This window comes from Limulus polyphemus, unplaced genomic scaffold, assembly GCF_000517525.1.
Source record: "Limulus polyphemus unplaced genomic scaffold, Limulus_polyphemus-2.1.2 Scaffold3131, whole genome shotgun sequence".
Classification (NCBI taxonomy): Eukaryota; Metazoa; Arthropoda; class Merostomata; order Xiphosura; family Limulidae; genus Limulus; species Limulus polyphemus.
Genome location: NW_013668741.1, coordinates 112631 through 132003, shown reverse-complemented (window position 1 = coordinate 132003; position 19373 = coordinate 112631). Strand labels below are relative to the sequence as shown.

The 19373-nt window shown below is 30.6% G+C and overlaps 1 protein-coding gene across 3 annotated transcripts in view; it reads right to left on the bottom strand.

Annotated features, from left to right (window-relative positions):
- Positions 1-2065: 2065 nt before the first annotated feature.
- LOC106468715 (cilia- and flagella-associated protein 91-like) overlaps positions 2066-19373 on the bottom strand; it is a 30187-nt gene continuing 12879 nt past the window's right edge. For all 3 annotated transcript variants that reach the window (XM_022397086.1, XM_022397087.1, XM_022397088.1), the window contains 9 exons: positions 17213-17381; positions 14597-14782; positions 13830-13967; positions 12155-12333; positions 10951-11097; positions 8432-8653; positions 7448-7596; positions 5545-5636; positions 2066-3741 (listed from right to left, as the gene is read on the bottom strand). In XM_022397086.1, coding sequence (XP_022252794.1) covers positions 2789-3741; positions 5545-5636; positions 7448-7596; positions 8432-8653; positions 10951-11097; positions 12155-12333; positions 13830-13967; positions 14597-14782; positions 17213-17381 — 2235 coding nt within the window. In that variant the 3' untranslated portion in view covers positions 2066-2788. The remainder of the gene's footprint in view (positions 3742-5544; positions 5637-7447; positions 7597-8431; positions 8654-10950; positions 11098-12154; positions 12334-13829; positions 13968-14596; positions 14783-17212; positions 17382-19373) is intronic.

The following is a 19373-nucleotide window of genomic DNA, read 5'->3' as shown; positions in this document are numbered from 1 at the left end:
AAGGACAATGACTACAAGCAAGGAGAAGAAGAAAATATGCCCTATGAGGCAAATGAAACAAGGGATATGAAGTCAATGGCTCAGGGGGAGGGGGGATATTAAGAGACTACAGAATCACAAAAAGGTCTCAGACGAGAACAGGGACTGGAGTAGGGGGCAATGGACAAAAAAAAAAGAATTGAAAAGGTCCGTGAGAACAGGTGAAAGGTAGACATGGAGAAAAAGATTGGATCAATCCAGGCCCAGAGCAACTGAGTCTAAGATTAGTGACTAAAAAAAGGGTGGAATTAAGGGGATTCACAAAAGCATCTACTAGTGGTAACTCAAAATGGAAATAAGCTCACTGAAAGAATAGTGTGCAAGGTCCACTCTGTTGGATTGTTCCTGTCCAGTCGAGACAAGCAATTCACCATAAGAGTCAACGCTCTTGGACATGTCATGCCACAAGGCCCACTAAAGGAATTTTAGTGTAAAAAAACAGATCTGATAAGTCTCAATTATCTCAGGCATGATGAGCTCAACCCACTCCCTTGCATCATTGTGCCATGGTGATCTCCCCTTTTTAAACCTGCATAATAGGTTATCTAACTTTTGGGGACACTTGCTTCACTAGTAGCCCTAATCTCTCTCAGTCATGCACAATTGCATCCCCTTCAATTGGCTCTGGATGTTCAATGAAAAATGTCCTGCAATCCCCTTTTTCACCCATATGACTCAACCTTTCTCACTACATCCCTCTCTGCCATGGTGGCTTTATCACTCCAAAATAATCCAAAGTATTTTTCCACCCCCAACTTGACTTGTATCTCTTCATTGATGCCTCATTCTGGTTGGGGGAGCATTTTCCCAACACCTCACAGGAAATGAGGAAAACTCCCTGGTATACAAGATACTGAGTGGGAGCCAAAATTGACATAGAAAGTTCTACCAGCCAGCTCAGGTGTGATGCCTGAAGAAGAAAGTAGGTAGCAATTGCCCAATCCAGTAAAGATGGGGCCAGCCCTGAAGAAAGGAAGTGGCAAACAGAGTAGAAACATGGTGGCTATAGAAAGTGAAGCTGCAATAAGGTGAATGAAATAAAAGTGAAATGAGAACAAAAGTAATGTAGCACTAAATGGAGAAAGGCAGTAGATGGAAGCAACTAGAAATCGAAAATGCCACAGGAAAAAGAATGTCTGAACACAGGTAGTGCTGAGGAAAATAATGAACCTATAATCATGGGCTAGTGCTCATGGGGATTACTGTGGATAGAGGTTGTGTTGTCTTCCTATTGGTGGAAGGCTACAGCATTATAAAGATTATGTCACAGGCTGGTGCAATACACATAGATGTGAAAGGGTGGGAGTGTGTTCAAGACTTGTGGCATGAGCAGGAAATTACACAGCAGTTGTGTAAAAAGTAATAGCTCTTACTGGCGAAAGAGGTAAGTAGCATTTCTGAAAGGAAGTGCTTAAGGATTTGATATATGTTTCATTTATAAGTTATAATCTTGTAGTGAACAAGCTGATGTAAGACAATATCAGAACTTTTTAATTTTTTCTATAATATTAAATGTAGTAGAAAAAATAATTGAATGATCAGTAAAATTTTCATCATTTAAACATTTATTTATATAAAACATGCAATGTTACAAATTTCTGGTGGAATATGTTTTTTCTAAAATTTTTTAAAAGTTGGATAGATATGCATGGAAAGGTTTAAAAAAAGAACAAAAATTTATTTTTATTGTTTAAAACTGAGAGTTTATTTTATTTAGAAAATATATTACCAATAACATGAAATTACTGTGAAGCATATTGACATAATTAAAAGCTTTTGTATCCAAATTCAGTAAGTTTCTACTCATTTACTTCAACCTTACTATTTGAGTTTTCATCCTGTCTAGTCAGCTGAGTTCTGTTTCATCCCATCCATGGTCTAATGAGTTGTGAATTTGTTCCTTTTTATGGTCTTCTGAGTTTGTTTAGGTGAGATGTATTTTTCATCTTGGTCATTCAGTCAAGTTGTGTTTCATTCTGTTGAGTCACCCAAGTTGTGGTTGACCCCATTTGTGGTTTTTTTGGAGTTTAATTCAGATGAGTTTTCATCCTGCCCAGTCAGCTGAGTTGTGTTGCATTCCATCCATGATCTGTTGAGTTGTGTTTGATTCTGTACATGGTTTACTAAGTTTGTTTAGAAGGGATGTATTTTCATACTGTCCTGTCAGCTTAGATATGTTTCATCCCATCCATGGTCTTTTGAGTTGTGTTTAAAGCTGTTCATGGTCTACTGAGTATATTTAGTTGAGATCTGTTTTCATTCTATCCAGTCAGCTGAGAAGTGTTTCATCACAGTTGCAGTTGGTTGAGTTGTATTTGGTCCTGTTCATGGCATACTGAGTTTGTTTAATTCAGATCAATTTTCATTCTATCCAGTTGTTTTTCATCCTGTCTACTCATCTGAGTTGTATCTCATTCTGTATTACAGCTATGCAGAAGATAAAATTTGTTTCAAGTGGTAGCCTAGTTGGATAAAACACCTGGTCTCAGTTTTCACTCTTTCCAGAAATATTTAATCCTGTTCATGGTTAACTGAATTTATTGTACTTTAATCTTGACTATGATCAGTTGAATTGTTATATTGTCCACTAGGATCAAGCTATTCCATTGTATTTTCATCTTGTCCACAATCAGTAAGTTATTCCACTGTATTTTAATTCTGTCATTGATCAATATGTTATTCTATTGTATTTTCATCCTGTCCACAGTTAGCAAGATGCTTTTTTATATTTTCATTCATGGTCATCGAGTTATTCCACAGTATTTTTGTCTTGTCCATGGTCAGAAAGTTGTTCCTTTGTATTTTCATCTTGTCCATGGTCATCAAGTAGTTCAATTATATTTTCACCTTTTAGATGGTCAGCAACTTGTTCTATTGTATCTTCATCCTGTCCATGGTCATCAAGTTGTTCCATTATGTTTTCATCCTGTCGATAGTCAACATGTTGTTCTGTTGTATCTTCATCCTTTCCATGGTCATCAAGTAGTTCAATTATATTTTCACCTTTTAGATGGTCATCAAGTTGTTCCATTATGTTTTCATCTTGTCGATAGTCAACATGTTGTTCTGTTGTATCTTCATCCTGTCCATGGTCATCAAGTAGTTCAATTATATTTTCACCTTTTAGATGGTCATCAAGTTGTTCCATTGTGTTTTCATCTTGTCGATAGTCAACATGTTGTTCTGTTGTATCTTCATCCTGTCCATGGTCATCAAGTAGTTCAATTATATTTTCACCTTTTAGATGGTCAAGTTGTTCTATTATGTTTTCATCTTGTCGATAGTCAACATGTTGTTCTGTTGTATCTTCATCCTGTCCATGGTCATCAAGTAGTTTAATTATATGTTCACCTTTTAGATGGTCAGCAAGTTGTTCCATTGTATCTTCATCCTGTCCATGGTCATCAAGTAGTTCAATTATATTTTCACCTTTTAGATGGTCAGCAAGTTGTTCCATTGAGTTTTTTAACTTAGAAATGTTTTTGTCTTTCCCATGATGATGATGTTCAGTTGGATCACAAACATTTTTATGACTTACATCTACAGGTGACAGACTTACAGCCTTGAGACATTTTGAGATGGAAGATATTTTTTCAGTATTTTGACTAGTGTCAATTAACTTGGTTTCACTGACCAAAGGCTCAGTTGTATCATATAAGATATTGTGAACCACATGATGGTACCTTTCTTGTTGAAAGTCACCTGAAAAAAAGGAAAAGAAAAGCATACTCAGGTAAATCAGTAATGAAAGCAGCTTCATCTAATAAAGTAATATGAAAGTAGTGAAACATTAAAAGAATGAAGGTGACATACAATTTTCCATATTATCATAAAGTAAAAAAAACATTTACAATGTGACCACAAAGAAAATGAAGTCATAAGTTTTCAGTGATGCAGCACTCACCTAATATTTCTCATTGTATATGAGCTTTGTATTATGAAGGTTGACTTGAAACGTAAAAATAAAATTCACCTCATATTCCAAGAATGGATATACCTAACCAGTTATGGAGTTTGATACTGTATATAGTCTGAAACGTGGTGTGCCATCCAATGATTTCAGAAATTTTTTGAAGAAGTGAAAAAAAAACTTGGCTTGATTTGAGTCTTAGATTCTGCTAAATGAAATCTATTAGCATGTTACAATTCTTTTTTTCACTTCACCGATTTGTTAAAAAAAAAGGAATTACGTTGAACTCTTGGGTTTATAAACCAGCAAACAGAAAAATATCTTGATCATGACTTTCACTCTTTTGAGGGTAAGAATGTAGTACCATGTGCTGGAGAACAGAGAGTATCTATAATGTTCTTAAAATATCCAATCATTCTACTTTAAAATATTATCCTACCATTATAAACATAATAACAGTGCTGAGGAAATTTAAGGAACTAATTTTTTCTCACAACAATATAGATAACATAAAGTTGTATATTGGTAGTGTATATCTGCATCACTATGGACATAAGAGCAAAATATTCTGTAACACTGACCACTAAACAACATGTGTGCAAAGAAAAAAATAAGAAAGGCAACTTTGATCTCCTATGAATTACAAATAAGTTTAATCAATAGAAGCTAGCAAGACCTCGTTACCAGTACTGAATGAAAAGCAGAAATAAAAACTAAAATAAACCACAGTTGTTCAAGCCTACCCCACTTAATGACAAACAAGTCTACTACTGAACAGGACCACTAATTAAGTTAGCTGTAGTGGTTATGATTATTAAATATCAATTCATTCCCACCTTAAAACTGCCTGTGTCAAAACAGCACATAAAAGTGGAAGCAGAATTAGCAAAAAAACATTGTGTAGTCAGTTAGTAGTAATTAATACATATACATCATCAAAAACACCTCATTCTATTTTTTAAACTACGACAATAACTTTCACATGAAGGATAAAAGGAAAAACTTGGTGACATCATCTATTGAAATATATATATATGTAATGATACAAGTTCCATAAAAAAATAAATCTGTTTGGCTATCAAAAGATCAAGTTTAAGAAAAAATAAATAAAAACCCAATTCAGTGTATACCATTTATTCTTACTTGATGTTGCAAAAGATGCTATCTTAATTTTCTCTTGTAGAAATACCATCTTTAACTTCAGCTTTTCAATGTATAAATCTTAGCTACTGAAACATTACAAGACTTTGTAATGTTGCCAATCAAATATACATTCATTAAATTCAAGTTCATTATAACATTCACAAAAAAATAAATAAATAAAAAATAACACCGGGTGGGTCAAATTTAGAATGTAACAATTACATAGGGTTTTTTTTAATCCTTTAGTTTTCTTTGTATATGAAAATATAACAATGGAAGAAGTTAAAAAGGTCAACAAGTAATTCAAATTTTTCTCTAAGCAATTTAACAACAATGTGAGAACTGAATCTATTATAGTTTGTACCACTTTGAGCTGCCATTCATATATTAAAATCTGAGATATTGAAGTTATATTAACAGAATCCACACAAGAATAACAAGATTTATCTTACCTCTTTTCTTGATAGCTTTCTTATTTACCTCAGGAAATAGGAAACAATGGACTAACTCAGCTATCATTTCTTTCCTTTTGGTATAACTATACCTGAAAATAACAAAGGTAACACATAATTAAAGGAACATATAAATAATATTTCTACATATATTTAGTTTCTACCTGATAATAAAAATAATATTTAGAATGAAAATATCTAATATAATGGAAATATCCTGGATCCTCTATTTTAATTTGTCATGAAAAACTATAATAAAAAAAATTCAAGAGATGTTGGTATTCTCAGTAGTTTAATTAAACATGCCCCATGCTCCTTTAAGTTTGCTTCTGTTAGGGCATTTTATTTTTACTTATATTTCCCAAAAGTAAGGATTTTTCTGGATACATTCAGACATACTATAAATCTAGGTAAAATGAAATTAAAAATATTACACTTCAATTTCATAGAGCAAGCAAAAATTTGGTATATTTTAAAAAACAAAATAGTTTCTTTAGTTTTCTGATTAAACTGATTAAACACTCATATTATATTTTTGTTTACTATCTGAAATTAGCAACATGTCATGTTTGCAGTCAGAGTAACTTTCAGTCTAAAATAAATTGTACCAAGTGCTTCTACTGTTGAATATAGTCTGAACATTATTATTTTATTTCTCTGATGAAAAACTTTAAATGTTAGTTAGTTTTGTCAAAGTTTAAACATTAAAATGAATCTCATTTTACTATAACAACTGCTGAAAACAATTTAAAATGCTTTTCATATTTTCAAAATTTACAGTTATTATTTTATTTGTGGATAAAACCCTTAATTAATTTTTTACATCCCAAGCTATTTAAACATTTTAATAATAGCTGAAACTGAATCATATGGCTAGAGTTTTATGTAACAAAACTGTTTGAAATATGTTCCTTAAACAATTTTGACACACATAGCACCCATTTCAAGGAGATTCGTTGAACTAATTATTATACAGAATGTTATGCTATTTTGTAAATTTTTATGTGGTTTATCTGTGTATATAAAAATCACTGTGTTTTTTGCATATCCTAAGAAACATATGTTTATAGATATTTGAAAGGTTGGCTGTATATTCATTACAGCTAATACAGGCACACTTATATCTTTGTTCAGAACAATGCTCTGAAATCAATAAAGCTATTACATTTATTATTTTATTATTCACTTATAGACTATTTCTATTTAAATCAATCTTTAGATTAATTCAATTCAATAATTCTTCAAAAGAGTAAAAAGCCTCAATCAGTACAGTAATTCTTTCTATTTACAAATCACATATTTTCTGTTTTTATTAATGTTGCACAACAATTGAGCCAAAGGAGTAGCAATAGTTTGTATTTTAAGAAAAAAGGATAATTTAGATATATTTTGTATTTTTACATGATGACTACGAGGTTGGTCAAATGGACTGAGCTAATATACAGCATTAGGGTAGAAAAAAACAAACAAACACATAATAAATGTAGTTTTTCTGAAAAACCTTTTGATATTCATTTAGGAGGTCATAGAAATTATACAAATGCAATCTGAGAGCAGTAAGATGACAAACAAAACGTATTCTTAACATGAAAATCACCTTGCACTTAGATTGATCAGTAAAGGCTTTGTAAATTCATAGACTAATCTTTAGTAAAAATGTTTAACTAGAAAATCTGATTTTTTGTGTACAAAAGATTTGTAGTGTTTACTAAAAGTATGTCAAACTTCGTAATGATACACTTACTATTTTAAAAGTTACAAGGTTGGTCAAAACTACCAAGCCTGTATATGGAGAGTTAATGTATTTTCTGCTATAGGCACTGGAATAGTACCAACACTTTGGCCTGGGTCCAATATTCAGAAGGAAAAACTAATGTATAACAATCTACAAAAGATGTATTACCTTTCTTCTGCTTCTGTTGCCACATGTGATAATTTTTCTATCAAGTGTTGAGCTTCTTTTTGTGCCTCATCTTCAGCTGTTGCTATGGCACTGTCCATGATAATGTTCTCTAGATAGGTATCAATGGTATCTTCATTAATTTTCACAAGCTGCAGAAGAATAATGGCTTTTTTAAAGCTTCCCATTCAACTTAAAAGATATGTATTTGCAAATTTTTAAAGTCTTCAAAATTTTCATGGTTACAAGTTTACATAGTATAGTTATAATAATAAGGATGTAGACAAATAAAAAATTTGATGCCAATGCTAATATATCCACTGGATTTAGACTCAGATGCATTACAGTCGGTAATTGTGATTTTATATTTTTCAAAAACAAACATTACTGAAGTGTTAATGAAGCAAAAGTTTAGGTGTCCAAGTCAAAAATCCCAATAATTACCTTTATAAATATTCAAATGTGTGTTGAAATGAAAAAACTTTACAACACAAAGAGAGTTTAACAAACAAACCTTTCAACTATAAACAAAATCTTTAACAAGATTCTAGATTTGAAAAATAAAAAAAGAAGTATAATGCTTGTGAGCACAAATTTTCATCCAAGATTAGAAAACAAACAAAAAACAATTACTATACATAAATGTATCATTATACGAAGTGATGAACAAAAGTATGTACAATGATCATAAAATGAAGTAAGTTAGCATCACTGTGATAAAAAGACATTCTAAAAATGGCTTTCTCCAGGACAAGTGCAATGTTTCAAAGACATTTTTTATTTATGACCTCCTCAAAAGAATATGTGGACATAGACAGACAGATATGGTTATGTATATTGAAAAACTTGTATAGTTGAGGGTGGTTAAATTGTATTTAAGAATCTTAGATACAGTACAAAGTTTGCTGGACATTTGCAGTCAATCCATCATCCATATCAGTGGAAATATAAGAAAGAGCCTAGAGAAATAAAAATGTATCCTTAAACCTGTTTAAATATTTCATCTTCTTGTTGACGTCTCCATTCTTCAACTTGTCTTTGACCTGCTTCTTGGGCTTCTTGCATTCTTCGCTCTCTTTCTGCCATAATGACTGCAGCTTGAATTTTTCTTTCATCCTGCAGCCGAAGTAGTTCCTTGCTGAGGAAATCCAAAAGAGACCCCACTGTTTTGCCTTCTAGTTCTGATAACATCTCATCCACTATAGCTTCCTGATAAAGTAATTCTCCAGTTTTTATACACAACTTTTTGAAACACGTAATTATTTCAAGTTACATATTATTTAGACCTTACTAGTCTAAATTTGAAACATATTGAGACATGTGGAGGAGCAAGGATCTTTTTTTAATAATACTATTTAACAGTAGCAAATTAATTTCTTTATGAGCAAGTAACCTGTACAATGTTATGATTTTGTTTGGTTTTATGAATCAAAATCTTTGTGTTTTCAAGAAAATACTTTTAGTTATATAAAACTTTAAATCAAACTAAATCAAGTCCTGAGTTTATTTTAGAATGACACTGAAAGAGGTTTAGATTTGGCTAATAAATGCATGCCAATTAGTGTGTATTTTTTTTCTGAAATGTTTAATGATATTCAACCATTCATTAGTTTTCCCTTGAGAACATAAATATTTCACTTTGGAAAAAAAAAATGCATGCATATTCACAGTGTATCTCTAAAAGGTAATTTCTATTTTCCTTCACAGGAGTAAATCTAGCTTACAAAATTCGTATTAAATACTTATTTTACTTTGATATTATCATTGAAGGTTATTAGTAGTTCATCCAGCTTTGGGAAATTAACCAAAACCAATAGCTGAATTTAAGATCAACATTATCACTGCAGGTTTAACTAAAAATCTATTAATTGATTAATTCAGACAAGTGGTTAAGCTGGTAGATAAGTAGAATAAGTTTAGTTGATTAGGAAAGTGGTGTTCTCAGACAAAATTGAATAAAAATATTAAGTTACAATTACAGGAAATTCAGGGAATCTTTATGTTGAGTCAACTCGATAAAAAAAAATAGAGGCAAGACACAGTTGTTTTACTTTGGTATATAAACAACTCCTTTATTCACAATCAAAACAACAGTGGTTAAACATAACAAGTGGCCTATTTCTGTTGTACTGTTGACTTTTCTGGTTATAGCAAAAAAAGCCAATGTCTTGACAACTGCACTACCAGGTACAGCAATTGGAAATAGAATTTTGAAAATTTTTACATAAATAAAGAGGAATACATATACAGGACATTCTAGGAATAATTTCCCTATTTTGAGCTTTAACTCCTTAAACATGAGTGGATACTGCCAGTGTCTGGCCAAAAAATCCCAATTTATCCATCAGATGGTGACGGAGTCTGATAATGTTTATGTCTAAGCTAATCCAAACCATATTATTATCAACAAAATTAAGAAAATTTAAATTTTATAAGGCATGGTGATAATTATTAGGAAATCATGAAAATAATTTCAGAAGGATGCACAAAAAATTATGGGTTTAAAGAGTTAATAAAACCATTATTACTAAGCGTAAATATGTAATCCTTTCAGTTTGACTATAGAGTATATCAAAATTAATTTAATATATAAACTTTTATTAATTAATTGTTTGTTTGATAGCTTTGTTTATGGCAAAGCTACTAAGACAATCAGTCAATGTCCTTGATTTTGAAATGCAAATATCAGAGTGAAGGCAACTGGCAGCACCCACCACCAACTCTTGGGTTGCACTTTTACTAACAAATAGTGGAATTGACCACCACATTAAACTGTATTCACAGCTGAAAGGGTGATTATGTTTGGTGCGTTATTAATTAATTACCAATTAATTGGTTATTACAGAAATATTTATTAACATAATAGTTTTTATGATAAGTGCTCAATATGACTTCCATTAGTGATTTTCAACATTTCCAAACATGTTGGTACATTCCATATACTGTGTTTAATTTTTAAATGTTTTTAATATTTTATAACTTTGGGTAATTTATTAATTCAGTAATTAATTAATAAATAATAAATATTGCATTAATTTTGATATGATCATAAACCCCTCAGTTAAATTGGCATGTATGCAAAGTTTCAATTATTTATGCTCTGTAATAACTGTTTTATAAAAGTTCAAAATACAGAAGCTATTTTTGAATAACCTATGTTCGTTTTCCAAGTCACGAAACAGTTACAGTCATGATATTTGTTTATCACAACTATCATTCTTGATGATAAGTATTAATACCTAATACTAAACTAAGCAAATTCCTTATTTAACAGGAAAGGTCTGACAATATTTTACCTTAGAATAGCATGAAACACAGGCAGTTTAATATTTTTTTCTACTTTTTTGTATCAGTTATTTCATTAATACCAGATAAATGGATATCTAGAAGGTAAGCCGCACATGACCCCTTTTCTACTTATCATAATTTATTTTCCTCATATTAACCTGATTTCCTATTCTTAGTATGTTAGTACCATAGGCTAAACTAGTGAAAAATTAAAATACTTGTTCCTTCTGGTTTTTACGCTGATTCTGTAGAGCTATAGCAATGAGTTTTTGTTCTTGTTCCATAGCTTCTTCTGTCTGGCATGTGACCTGAGTACTACGTAGTTCTTTGATCACATCTTTACATCTTTCCTTTCCTTCAAAGATCTGTAAAATTTGTCATTTATATAATCAATACATTTTATAAACTCAAAGAAGCTTCACAATATCAAAATGTTGCCTTGTACTAACTATGATGACTTATAGGCTCATTGACATGGGAAAAAAATCTAAACATTCAAAATAATAAAATTAAGAATCTTTGGTGTCATAAAGTATGACTTTGAGGCTTAGTTCTTTTAGTTTCTCAGAAAGATACTAAGCATTCTAAATCAATATTTTCAAATGTTATTAATGCTTACAGTAAATTTCTGACTACTTCTAGTTTATAATCATCAGTACAGGTATATTTAAATATATATTTTTATTTGACCATAAAACATTCTTGTTAGCATAACAAATTTATCACAAATTTTTTTAGCTCCAAAATTAAAGTTCACCTAATTTGTTATGTTGATAGTTTTACTTTGCAGTTGAAATACATTTTAAAAGTGTAACAAAAAATTAAGTAAAATTTAAAGTGTTTTTATGTATCTATCAACACCTTACAAACTAAGCTAATTTTAATCTGGAACATCAAAAACACACAAAATTATGGCTTAATATTTTACTGAAAATTTAGAAACATTTTAAGTATACAGTATGTGCAAGAATCTTCAAAGCTAATAACAAGCCACATTTTAATATATTTAATTCAGTTACTACTTTTTCACTTTCTTTCATATTTATGTACACAGAAGTGTAATTTTCCAACATTTTTCATGAGCATGTTATATAAATTGAACAAAAACAGTTTTTTTTCTATTAGTTACTTTAATAAAACCTTCAGTGCTCCTATATGGTTGTGAAATAGCACCCCTGAAAGGGTTAATGATTGCTCCAATGAAAAACTGAAGACATATAAAATTGACGTTATTAAAACATACGTCTCAGTTTATACAAGCCATATTAAAAGCTGCTGTGTTTGCTTTCAAGTTAAGACACTCTTGACAGGGAAGTACTTGACAAAGCTAAAGAAAATGAAATTTCACAATCCCTAAATTAATCATACCATATGAAATAAGAGTCAGAATAAAAACAAAAAAATCTCTAATTTAAACTTCACCTGATTTTGCACAGCTCTGCCACGAATAAAACGTTGCAAAATGACTGCTGCCTTTTCTCTTTCCAGTTCTTCCCATGTTACAGGTACAACAGTAGGTGGCTGTGGAGAAGGCTCTGGTTTTTTAACCTTTTTCAAAAATCGAAGAGGAGTAGCAGATCGACACTTAGAAGCTTTTTCTCCTGGAAAAAACTTGTAATATGAATACAAATTAAAATTTCCTTACCCATAAATCATCATTAAATCACAAAAAGCATTTGTGATGCACTGTTTTGAATCAACTAAATATGAAAATGTTTATAAAAAAATTATTGATATTATATGTGTTTGAATTAGCTTTCTAAAAACAGTATAACAACATTTCAACTATGCATATGAAATAAAACAACCAAATTTATTACAATCAATTATAAAATGTAAAATAATGTAATCAATAAAAATTACCTTCAGATATATATGTGGAGTAAGAAATGTTTAAATTTAAAGTGCTGATAGGAAAAAAGATTAGCCATTCACCAATATAAAGTTTGCCAATTACTTTGTATCGTACAAAAATTAAAATCAAAAACAACATAATATTTATGTGACTTAAGTATTTGACATTCGGAATTTTAGATAAAACTTCACAGCATTTATTACCAAGTATAAAAAAAAAACAGTTTAACAATAAGCTTCTACTTCTAGGTAACCATAAAGTCATTCTTAAAAATTACTGTAGAATGTTACAACTGGAATTAGTAGAACATAAAAACAAAACAGCCTTAATTTTAAGGAACAAACTATGAACTGTAATAACTGTTAAATTAGACTTAGTAAGTGCAATAAATAAAATATATACATCTTTATTGTCATTAACCCATTCACTGCAGCTGGTACAGATGTGGCCTCTAAATTTTTTTATTCACTGATGCTGGTACACATATAGTTGGTTGATGTTGTTTTTGAGCAAAGCCATAATAGGCTATTTGGTGTGTCCACTGCAGGGAACCAAATAATAGATTCTAGCATTGTGAGCCTGTAAACCTACCATTATCCCACTGGGTGATGTTACACACATGGGTTCTTGCTTTTAAAATTTCTGCACGTTGCGTTGGATTGTAAATTTTTGTGGTGATTTTGTCCATCAACATTCTGGTATATGTTGCCATACAGTAAATAAATTATTTCTGCCTTCTATGCATCAGTTTCCCTTAAGATGTCAAAGAGGCCTGCACAATAACATTTTGCTGCTACGGCAACAAGCATCATTGAAGCTGGGGAAAATTCTGACTATTTTATGGATAGATAGTATTGACCCTGATGAGATTATGCTGTGAACATAAAAAAGATTTATGTACCATCTCCAGTGAATGGGTTAATGGCCTACTAACTTCAAATAATTATTCATGGATTTTGTACAAAGAAGAGTATACTAGAAAGTTAGTCTCATTAATTACAACTGGATTAATAAAAAATATGCATGTTGTAAAGAGGTCTTTCTTTAAACTGAATACCAAGAAATTCTTTAAACTGCTGTAAAACAGCTTATTTGCTAAAGAAGCCACATACATCCTACTCCCACTATACCATGTGGAAAAGTACCCAGTTAAAAGATTGTTCTCTAGCAGTTGTTAATGAAGTAAAATATATTTTCATACAGCAAATATTTTGAATGGTATCCATTAAAACAAGAACTTACTTTCAATATCTTTTTGGATTTGTGTCAATAGTCTATTATAGCGGGCAGATTTTGAAGAGCCCCTCTTAAATTGTGGAGTACATGGATTGGTATCTACCTTGCCAGTACCACGAAGCCAAGATTCGAGGCCCTTAAGCCCTAAAATAAAGAAAATTAAGAATACTATGAAAAGGCAAACTGCGCTCTACCTAGAAAAAGAACCTTTCTAATATATATTCCTTCACTATCACTTGTAAGAGAAAATTAATTTCTTCTTTCACTAGCTGAATATAACTCTCTTTACAGACATCTTACAAATAATCCATTTCAATTGTAACAAGAAATATTTTGTGATAGATGAGACAAAGAAACCAAAAATTCTAAATTGGTTTTTAAACCCATTTGAAGTATCTTTATTAGCCTGGATTTAATCAAAACATTTTTCATTACACTTTCACTCACATTTTCTGTAAAATACAAAAGTTGCAGTTAAAGGTTTTTGAAGATAATCAAATATTAATTTGATATTAAAGTCTTACTTTGCATCACTCTAACTTAAAAAGACATTCTGTTGTTAGTCTTTATTTATACACTAATAATTAATTAAAATTTTGTCATTCATAGATAACAAAATGCTTATGATTTGAAATATTTAGTTAATCATGTAAAATAAAATATAATGCACTTTCAGTATACCATTATTATCACCTAAAAAAATGGTTACTTCCAAATGATTGCAAGTAGTTGTACAATAAATAAACAAGATTTAAAAACAGTCCATTACTTACCCTTGTAGGTTGTTAAATACTTGTTTTTTTCAATTCTTTTAAAACCCTCTAATGTGTTACGTAGAATACCCTGTCTTGGAATTGGTGCATAAACTTCGGAACCATAATCTGCAAACTTTTCAATTACTCCCGTATTACTAGAGTAATCCATTTCCTTTTCATGAAGTCTGTCTAACCGTTGAACTTCTATCCTCAAAGTAAACAATATGAAAACATGTGCATACATATATTTATAATGATGGCAATAAAAAATTTAACAATTTCTTCTACAAAAGATGATTTAAAATATAACCATAAAAGTCTGCATATTGTAATAGTATATTTATTTATAACAGCACACTATAACATCAGTAAAAATTTAACTAGCATGTTACAGTTAAGTTGGCTAATCTTGTTTTTAAAAAGTACTATACTTAAATCGCAGAAAATATCTATTTCATAATATTTTCATTATGCACAAGTAGGCTCCAGACTTCACCACTAACTACCATGGGAATAAATGTGTTTTCTAGTACTAATAAGTGTTAAAGCAAAATATACCATATGTATATCACAGTAACACTACTTTCATACAAGTCACACATGAATAAATCTTAACTAAATTAAGTTAATCTATTTTCATAGGATAAGTGCTACATGTGCTAACGTATTTGTGTGAGGTGTGCTGCATAATAAGTAATGTGTTAAGAATTAATATATTTTGATTACGGTGATAACTTTTCAACAGTGTAATGCAAGCAAGTGTAGACTATTGTTGGATGGGAAATACACACACACACACACACACATATATATATATATATATATACCAGTCCTTTTTAGAAAGGGTAATTGTAGAGCAAGGCTGTTAAATAATGTAGAGCCAAAGAACCCAACATTTTGGAAAAGGGAGTCTTCACTGTTCTCCATGGAAGCAAGAAAAAAAAAAAGTTGCACAGCAGTGTTTAAGATAGTAACACTTGCTTTTGAAACACCCCAAGCCAATAAGAACCACAAACATCTACAAAGTAAAGACTATGGTTATAAAAGAGAGCCTCCAGGCCTAAAAAAAAAAAGACACTGTGATAAAAGACATATTTTTGGCTAGCAAACTGAGATAATGAATAAGGATTTGAAGTTAATGAAGACTCACAAAACAAAATTCTGAAGCTTTCATTTTCATGATAAGAATTGCAAAAAAATCAAACAAAAAAACTGGAATTAGAGTAATTCTATGAAACCACGTGTCTGTCAAGACTCTTGATGTGATTCCAGTGTACTTTTGTACTTTTGGTCTGTTTGAAAGCCAATGTTCACATATAGTTATAGTGGAGAACCCAACGATTTGTTGTTTAAAGACTTAACCTGCCATCTTTTGATCAGTTGTAGAAGCTTTTTCCCTGGAAATTTTGATGTTGGGCAATAGTGCAAAATCACGGTCATCAGATGAAGCACAACTAATGATTGAAGATGTAGTGTAGTTCCTCAAGCAACATAGTATCTGGAACATCATTCTTATAAAATGCAAGTAACTCTTCGTAATAACATTCTGTTTTCTGTATTACAGTGTCCTTACTTAAATGAACTCATGTTTCTGTAATTAGCTATAAAACTAATTCTTCTTACAGAAACAACATGCCTGAAGCTATTTAAAATTATAATAGACTACATAAATTTTAAAATTTACATGATCTTGGCACTGGAGTTATTGAAGATAAAATATAATTTACATATGAGGATATAATTTATCTAGAAAAGATGCCTCCCAGTGGCTCAATGGTAAGACTGAAGGCTTATAACACTAAAAACTGGATTTCAATACCCGTGGCAGGCACAGCATGGACAGCCAATTGTGTAACTTTGTGCTTAACAGAAAACAAATAAATAATCTAGAAAAACTCTAATATACAATTTAAAAAAAGAATTTTTATGATACAGAATATAATTTCAATTATATATTCACATTTGCCTTTATCTTCAGCCTAAACAACAATAACTGTAGCTGCATGAACCACTCACTTTATGCTTACAAGAAGTTTGTAATTACACACAATTTTTAGATGTTTCAATCAATTCTTATGGACTTGTAAACAACAAATTTACTGCTGGACTTCCTTAGAAAATATTGTATCTTTTGCAACTTTTGATAAAGGTGAAAATATAAAGTCCTGTACATACTTTACCACCATTATACAAACAAAACTAACAAAATATCATGTGCAAATCTTGTCCTACATTGAAATGCTGAGACAAAATACATATTAAATAAAGATCAACTCTTCAAGAACATTAAATGATTTATTGCAATGAAAAGTCAGCATGACACTAAGTAATAATAAACAAATAATTTCAAATGTACATTTTGCAATGTTACACGTGGCTTTAAACAAAAGTTAACTCATACAATTTTTCACAACAATATATGTACGTTGGAATCATACATAAAACTGAAATAAAGACCTACTCTTTGGGAATACTAAAACACTTTATGCACTAAAAAATCAACATGACATCAAGTAATAATAAACAAACAACTTCACATTTACATTTACCAATATTACATTTGGTTTGAAACAAAAGTTAATTCATGCATCATGTGTAGATTGGCACTACATGCATAAAACTGAAATATATCACCTCTGGTATGTTTAGCCTCAAGTCTCCTCACAGTTTTATTTTTTTCTTCTTGTTTCTTATTCCATAAACTTTGGAGCCTGTCCTCATTTTCTTTTTTTGATTTGCTATTTTTATCTATTATAGTTTTTTCAAGCAGTTTTTGACGTTTTTGTTGAAGTCTTTCAATTTTCTAAAATAAAAGTACATAAATGAAAATGTTAGTCAAATCAATAATTACCTAGTTTCTTCTTGAGACTAAAAATTTTTAGCTAACAAAAAAATCAACAGAATGAATAGAAACCAATACAAAACAATAGTAGTTTGTTGAGGTTTTACACCTTGGATCTTTTATTAAGCAGTGCTTAAATATGATTGCTAAAAATTACAATGTGTATGGAATTTGAAAAACAATAATATAAAGTAAACTAAGAAATAACATTTGTTAAATCACCTTTACCTTGCTATTCTTAAAAACATTGTTGTGGAAGCAAGACAAACAATATGAGTACACATAAGAAATTAATCCAGAGTAGGATTAATCTAATGAATAGTAAAATTGGTTTTTATAAGACAGTTCATTTGTTGATTATATAGTATACTGAGCACATTCCTTATGGACAGAGCTTTCCAAGCATATATAATATGTCGAGTTTAAGTTTTTCCAGCAAACCAAGGAAATAAACAATAGTGAGGTCTCAAAAGTAGCATGTCGCCAACAGAAAAATTTAATTTCAAAGCAATAACACCAACACAAAAATTGTAAGTATGACTCAAGCCTTTATAGCGATTAATTAGTAAACATTTATGTTTCCAAAATTTGTTATTAGTTGATTGTCACATTACTTTTTCACATATAAAAATATCCAAAATAACATGTCGCTGTAATCGTATGTCCTCTTCTATGGTTGTTTATTTTCAAGACAATAATTACACATTTTTGAGTAAATAAAAAAGATTAAAGTCTAAAATCAACCTGGGAAGTATATAATTTGATTTGATCATACCTAAAACCAGGGTATCAAGAGATATTTTGGGTATGTCCATTTGGAGCTTGTAACAAAATTAGTTTTTTTTAAGCAAGTGATTTCCTTTACACATATATCTAGTGTAGATATTCAAATTATGCCATTTTGTTATATTGTTATACACAACAGTCAAGACATTTGTTGTTATCAGTAACTGAAAGGGTAAGAGTGAATTGCATTCTTCAGTAAAAATCACTGAACATGAAAGTGTGTGAACTCCTTTACGTGTTATCCTTTACTTCAGTTTTGCTTTAGAGGGGAATATATAGAGTGCATAATGCTTTTCCCACCATACTTAGTTTCCACCATGTGCAGATGATTAGGGTAGGGTGGATTTGAAATGTATTAGTCACAAATCAACTCATTTTCCTGCACGAAAAGTCCTTGAAAGTGGGATTACATAACAGGTGTGTATCTCTTTAACTGTATAACTAACATTCAAATGGTGTGAGTGGTGGAAGTTTTAGGTTTAAATGACTGATAAGTTAAAAAGCTAAATCTGTGAGCAATAATTAGGGGGTCTATTTATAACAAGAGATAATTGGGGACATGGTGAGATGCATGTAAAGGAGTTCACAGAATGGGTTAAGGAGATCACCATTTTAATTCAACTTCTTATATATGCTTTGCACTTCTTAGTATAATATCACATTATAATAAAAGCTTACATTTATGATCTGTGGAAGTAGTCTAATACAAAATAATTATTCTTATTATCATTCATATGTGTATTTTTAAAATGGATGGTAAACAAAGTCGGCAGTTGAAATATTATCACAGAAGAAAAGGCAAACCTTCTTATAATTTGTTTGCTTTTTGCCTTTTTATTCTAGGTACAATATAATCTGGTAAAGGAGAACACGTGTGAAAAAACAGTAGTCATCTTCATCAAGGTGTAAAAATATAACAGAGTGTTGCCCCAGTGCTAGATTTGTGGCACAAGGTTTTTCAGTAGTTATATTTTCAAGAACTGTATAAATTATGCTTATAGGAGAAGATTTTTTTAAAACATTTTCCAGTTGGAAAATGGACACTTATCTGGCCTGGCCCTTATCTGTAGAACAGGCAAATTGGTGACATTGTCGATGCATTTATTGTAAACATAAAATAAGTTGGTATCCTTCTCCACTTTACTTTTTTAGCCACGGCATAGCAGT